General features: G+C 45.9%; 1 protein-coding gene and 1 long non-coding RNA gene across 4 annotated transcripts in view; one reads left to right on the top strand and one right to left on the bottom strand.

Annotated features, from left to right (window-relative positions):
• Nucleotides 1-6,586, top strand: part of ARHGEF18 (Rho/Rac guanine nucleotide exchange factor 18) — a 55,112-nt gene that overhangs the window by 37,498 nt on the left and 11,028 nt on the right. For all 3 annotated transcript variants that reach the window (XM_019513643.1, XM_019513642.1, XM_019513644.1), the window contains 6 exons: nt 1,519-1,697; nt 2,432-2,523; nt 2,915-3,106; nt 3,734-3,871; nt 5,214-5,338; nt 6,152-6,208. In XM_019513643.1, coding sequence (XP_019369188.1) covers nt 1,519-1,697; nt 2,432-2,523; nt 2,915-3,106; nt 3,734-3,871; nt 5,214-5,338; nt 6,152-6,208 — 783 coding nt within the window. The remainder of the gene's footprint in view (nt 1-1,518; nt 1,698-2,431; nt 2,524-2,914; nt 3,107-3,733; nt 3,872-5,213; nt 5,339-6,151; nt 6,209-6,586) is intronic.
• LOC109295002 lies at nt 4,239-5,234 on the bottom strand. The gene is made up of 2 exons (XR_002096662.1): nt 4,863-5,234; nt 4,239-4,765 (listed from the first exon to the last, which is right to left on the bottom strand). It is a non-coding gene; the product is annotated as an uncharacterized LOC109295002 (long non-coding RNA).

Genomic DNA, 6,586 nt, shown 5'->3' with positions numbered 1-6,586 from the left:
TCCTTTCTGCCATGGCAGGGGGTCAGACTCGATGACCTGCTCAGGTCCCTTCCGACCCTACAAACTATGAAACTAAGTACCAAATATACCTGCAAAACTAGCAGGAGCTGGAGCACTTGGGACACGCTCACTTAGGAACCTTCTGAGTTTCCTTTTCTGCCCCTGTGCATGGTTTGCAGCCCCTCTCTTATAGGGGTCTTGACTGTCTTTCTTATGCCACTTTAGTAAGCCAGCTGCCAAACCTGCTGTAAAACTACAAATATGCATCCAACAACTTGCTGCTATCCCAGTCCCTGGTAGAGGCGCCTCCCTGCAGAATGCCATGTGTAGCCCTGGCCTGAGCTGTTCTCAACATCCTCACATTCATGAGCTCTGTTTTTAAATGAGCTAAGTGTTAATCTCTCCTAGGTAAACTAACAAGGGGGTGGAGAGTGAGTGGATACATCCTGTAATCTTGCGTTGGCTTGGTGACCTGGCTTCTGACTTGAGCCAGCTGAGAGTCCTCACATGTAGCTGACAAGTTACTTTTCTTGGTGTCAAACCCTTTAGCTCCCATCCTGCAAAATGTAATATTAATAGCCTGCAAAATGACTCGTTTCTCACCTACGTGCGTGTCAGGCTGCAGTAGTAAATGTAGGCAGGGATGCTACTCATTGTTAACCTCACTCTATATTATTTATCTTACAGAAATGAGCAGTTGAATCCCTTGTCATACAGAATTGTAGCTCTACCAGACATAGCTCCAGTTTCCCAAAACCAAAGGGGGGCAACATCCCCATCCTCAAAGCTAGGCGTTTCTCTCTTGTTTTGTAACTAACCTGCCACTTTGGCATCAACATTGCTTCCTCTCTCGTGGGGTTTTTTTATTTTGTGAATTGTTAGATCTTGTGCTTTTTACTTGTTCTGATCTTGCTGTTGCCAAATGGAGCGAAGTCCAAACTGGTTCATGTTGCCCCTTCAGTAAGGACAAGAGCTGAAATTCATGAAATTCCAGGAAAAAGTAGAAACAGATATTGTGGGGAAAGATTTTATGCCTTTCAAGTAGCTGGTGGCTGCTTTCGCTCTGAATAGACAGAGTAATTTATTTCAGCGTTAGTCATTCAGAAGCCTTGGAAGTGCTGCTTTCTCAGAAATGGAACAGCTAAGTGGGGAAGGAATACGGGGAAGAAACGTATCCCTCTGGGCCCTGAGTAAGCCATGCTTTGGAGCACGTGTGTAACTTGAACACCCCCAAGTTCCACTGGCTCCCAGGTACACACGTGTCTAAGGGTTGTGCTGAATCGAAGGGTTAGATCTTGTTTTTAGAATGTAGATTTTTTTTTTCAGACAGGGACTTGGCATGTAGCAGATGAGAAAAATGACGTGCACATCAGTCTTACGATATAAAAGGGCCAGAGCAACCAAGCTTGGCTGCAGTCTGTCTTCATTGGTCTCGCACGCGAAGAGCGCCCAGAACCTAAAGATGCTGCCCGAGCTAGTACTGCAGTGAAGTGTAATGCACCCAATCTTGTCTTGCAGGACTCTAAGCCACCAGTTGTTTCATTGCAGAAGTTGATTGTCAGAGAGGTAGCTAATGAGGAGAAAGCCATGTTCTTAATTAGCGCCTCAATGAAAGGGCCAGAAATGTATGAAATTCATACCAGCTCCAAAGAAGAAAGAAATTCCTGGATGGCTCACATTCGCAGAGCTGTGGAAAGGTAAACTGGGCCAAAAGGCAGGGGGTTTGGTTTCTGCTCACGTGTTTGATCCCTCGACATTACTGGCCATTCTGCCTTTGTGGTAAAGATAAGTTTGACTAGCTCTGTCCTTCAGGGTCCATATCACATCCTCACCAAGGCTGGGCCTACATTGCAGGGGCCATGGGTGGGGGCTGCTTTCCGTTTGTCTGGACATCCTGGCCTGGACACAGCTCTGCCGGCAGCTGGGGCTCAGTTCCTCGGAACAACAGAAGCTGTCCCAGGAGCCGCTGCCATCTGCCGGCAGAGCTGCGAGCGTGTGGCTGGTCAGCATGGCTATAGCGGCTGAATTTCAATACAGGCAGGGGCCAAGGAAACTGCTGGTCATACCAGGGTATGTTCTTGTGGGAGCCAGGTAGATTTGACTAGTTCTTGACTTTCCCTTCTTGCTGTTTGTATTTCACATCCTTGCTGAGAGCGAAGCACTTAGCTTGGCACATGGTTACCTGTAAGGGCAGCTTACAAGAGATGTGGGAAGAACAGGCACTGTGCCTGTCAGTAAGACTTGCTTGGAAGATTCAGCCATTCTCAGGGTGATGGGCACTGCCTGCCAAAAACAAGGGTGTGCTGGGTAAGGGAAGCAAATGGGGCAGGATAGGGTGCTCCCTGGGAAGGCCTGTGGGATGTGGCCCAAGGTGATGATGTAAGTTCCCTGTATGGAGATCCAACAGATTCCCCTCCTTGGCTGCTTCTAGCTGCCCTTATGAAGAGGAAGGAACGCTGAATGACACTGAAGAAGAAAGGAGACTGGCGGAAGCACGAGCAGCTAAATTAAAAGAATTTCAAGGTAACTATTTATGCCCTGGCCCAGGGAGAAGTTTCTTGTAGCGCTGGCTCTCTTGTGGCCCCCATAACTGCCAGCATGTTCCCACCCTGCGGTAATTCAAGCACCCCTTGATGCAGGATTGCAAGTCAATTGCGGTATTTCTGCAAGTAAACAAATTATTTAAAAGAAAAGAAAACCTCCCACTTCCATTGAGAAGCAAAAAAATCTGTGCCTTTCTCCTGCCCTGTAAGTTTTTTTTTTTTTTTTTTTTCTAGCCATTAATGATGATAAAGCATCAAACATAGAATAAGTACATAATAAATTATTAGGATAATTTGACATGAACATTGTGTTCCTGGGACTGACTTGCCAGGCAGTATTGCAAGGTTTAAATCTGTTTGTGTTTTATCAGAACGTCTGAGCATGAAAGATGATCTGATTATGCAAAGACTAATTGAAAAACAACAGATTTATCTAGAAATGTTTGAAATGAATGGGTTTGAAGAGCTTTCTCCAGGGGTCCGATCCAGACTCTTCCTGAAGGGCATGGATAGCTCGGAGAATCTGCAAGGAGAAGTGATCCTAAAATCCGCAGTGACAGAAGGTAGGTGCAAAAGATGAGTGTGCATGCATGCGTGTGTGTGCACACGTGTATACACAGCAGCAAATCCTAATTAAGCGCTGTGGAACAGTTTTGCATACCTAATTCTCAGAACCAGCTTGTGAGATAAGTGAAGGGCGGATTTGTTTAATTGTTCTCTGCTGGATGGAATATTGCCAATGTAAGAAAAATCAAATTGTAGAACCTGACCTTGAGTTTATTTAGATGGGCTGTTTCCAAGTACCTTGATATCATGTCAGCTTTGCACCTTGATGCCACATAAAGAGTTCCAGCTTAAGACTAGGCTGCCAGCATGAGCAAAGACACTGAGCACAGACAGTGTCACCCTTATTGGTAGCTGATCTGCGAGGGCAATTAATTTAGCTTTCCACAAGCCTACCCAGACTGGCCTAGCAACCTGAATCCCCATGTGAGGATGAGGTATTGTTTTCACACGTGACTTTCAGGTTTGGAGTTTGTGGCATGCTGCCAAAATGGTCTAAGAGCTTCTGAACCTCTAATGTATGTGTGAAATGCTTGAATGGTTGTTTGTATACTTTATTAGCATGATGCAGCTTCCCCATAGCATGGGTATGGTTGTTTAAAATGACCTGTTCTTTGCTTCCCTAGCTGAGAACCTCCAGAACCTGATCGTCACTTACTTTGGCAATGCAGCCTGTCATCCTGACGATAGCTGTGGGACTGGGCTCCCCAGGAGAGCGGAGACCTTTGGGGGATATGATAGCAGCCCCTCTGTTCCAAACAAAAGTAAGATTAGGATTTGGGGGGCCCTGAGCGGGTCAGAGGGAGTGCACTGACGTTCTTGTCACTTTACTGTCCTATTCTGAAGCACATTTCTGGATGAGGAGAGTGAATCAAAGCAGGCTGTGATACAGACTGTCATAGAACAGGGCCCCACAAAGCTCATCCTGACTAGCAGATACACCTGCAAAAAGAGGAGTGTCAGGCTGCCAGATCCTCTGTCTGCCAGGATTAGCGGTTGAGGGCAGAACACCTTGTTACTGATTTGTCGTCTTTGAACTATGCACATGGTGACTTCGTACCAACCAAATATCATTTCTAATAACTGCAGAGCACGCAAGTTAATTCCATCTGATAAAAAGGAAAGTTGAGCTGGGGAGTTTAAACCCAAGTTTATTTCTGGTTGTCAAATAACCTCTGATGCTTCCAGCAGCTCTGTGCAGACCTTGCAAGGCTGCAAAATGGATGCAGTCATTTAAACCAGTGCTTCTCAACCTTTTTAGACAAAAGCCTTTCCCCCTACCCCTCAGAAAATGCTGGCTCTTAGTTTTCACTTGTTTTCTGACTACAGAAAAATAGAGTGAATCTTATGTTGCAAAGACCTTGGAAATACCACAGCGGGTCAGATTAATTTATAACATCCTTTGATATTGTGTTTGGAATCGCTGAGTTTATCTTGTGAACCATATTTGCACACCTAACAGCACTACCATGTTGTGGCACCCCGTGGCAACCTTGGAAGTGTCCATCTCAAGGCACCCAGGGTGCTGCAGCACTCTGGTTAAGAATCGCTGACTTCAGCTGTCACTGGGCACAGATGCTGTCATCAGAAAGACAGTGGCATGAATGGAAATGCCAGATACCACCCATCTTCGTCCAGTTCTGCTTTATCTGAGCTTCCTGGGAAAAAGTAACATGGTCTATATCAGCCCAGTCTCATGTGCAGGGGCAGTTTCACCTGCCCGTGAAAAGTAGCATGGATGAAAGTAACACGCACACGCTCCGAACAAGAGCTGGTTTGCATCTCCTCCTTCACTGCCTCCGCGCAGACCAGCAGTGGGTTCAAATAGGGTTCTAGTAGCAGCAAATACTACAGGTGTTTTAGCAGCCCTGATAGCCATGGATGTGCAAAGGGGCATGAATCAGTGGTCATCCTTGCTGTGTGTCCTAGTCCACATTCTTCAGGTTCTTACTGGAAATCTGACAAACCTAGTTCTTGTGACTGCCTGCTTCTCTGCACTTGTTTTAAGGGACTTAAAACAAACCATTACAAGTAGTTGGTAATTCCCACCCCCCAAGCTGTGCTTGTCCCCATCGTGCTTGTGTTCACTGCATTACTTGCTTTCAGACGGCAGTTTCAGGAAGAAGGTCAGTGGCGGTGACCAGAGGCTGTGGGAACGGAAGGGACTTCCATTGAGTTCCAGTGTGCAGCTCCAAGATCCTCCCACTGATGCAGAAGAAGGATCTCACACAGTATGTTTGTTTTAAATGCATTGTGTGCTGGCTCCAGCGAACCTGGTGGAGGTGGGAAAAGTCATTGAAAACTACAGATCTGGCTGAGAGTGCTGGCTCCTTAACCAGAGCCCAAGCAGCCTGCCAAAGTGCTGCCTGTTTATTGGGCTGACCTAGCAGTTTGCAGTCTTACACTTGAGCACGAGAGTCTACTTTTACTGATTTGGCATCCCTTTCACTCAAGGCAGTTTTCCACTCGGCATTGTGTAGCTGCTAAGGCATCTGTTTCAGGCGAGAATTTTCCTAAAATGTACCCAGGTGCTTCTCTCGGAGGAAGCTGCTTTTACCAAAGGTGTAGGGCATCCCTGAATGCCATGCAGTCATGCAGCAAGAGGCCTCTTCCTTTTACTTACTTCCTCAGATTCTTAACACCAAAGTGATGCGGGCATTTCAGAGACTGGAACTGAGGCTATTGTGACTCGTTAGTCTGAATTCTTGTCAGTCTCCATCATCCTTAGCAAAATGAATTTTTAAAAAAACCAAGAAAACTCTTGTTTTCTCTAAGACTTGAGAACTCCTGTTTGACTGCTTTTATCATGTTACTCTGCAGCACACCTGGATGCAAGGACTGATCTCCTTGCTCTGTAAATACTTGCAGTCTTTTAAATGAGTCTGACTTTGCATGGCTAAAACTGGGCAAATAAAACACTGCTGCTGAAACTGTGATTTTAAAATTTCCTTTTAAAACTCCATGCTTGCATTGTGAGCACTGCTGACTTGCCTGCTGTGTGCTCTAGGAGAGTTATGTGCTTGTCTTTTCTTTTTCTTCTGTAGGATGAGATAACAAGACTGGATTACAGTAGCGGTTTCCAGCCCACCCTGGAGTCTGAGGTACCACAGTATGCTTTGCAATACCATCGGTCCCACAGAGTGCAAAAGGGAAATGTACATTTTAAAGTACATAGAAACATAAACTCAATAATGTACCTTGTCATCACTGGCTTATCCTTCCTTCTTGTCCTTCTGACAAGGTATTGAGCAGAATTTGCAGATTCACTGGAATCTGACAGTGCGCTAGGAGCACTTCTGCTGTGGCCTTAAACTTGCGACCTCTGGGCTCTCAGCTCTGTGCCTTAGGGTCCACGTCACCCTTGCCCCTACACTGATGCGTAATAAATACAGAGACTAAAGTACCCCTAGGAAGCAAAGATGAGTTTTAGATATCCAGAGAAATGTTTCAGAGAATGGGATGACTAGCTGCCATTCACT

The sequence above is a fragment of the Gavialis gangeticus genome, unplaced genomic scaffold (genome assembly GCF_001723915.1).
Source record: "Gavialis gangeticus isolate Ggan-Ray unplaced genomic scaffold, GavGan_comp1, whole genome shotgun sequence".
NCBI classification, from domain to species: Eukaryota; Metazoa; Chordata; order Crocodylia; family Gavialidae; genus Gavialis; species Gavialis gangeticus.
This window is presented reverse-complemented; position numbering and strand designations above follow the sequence as displayed.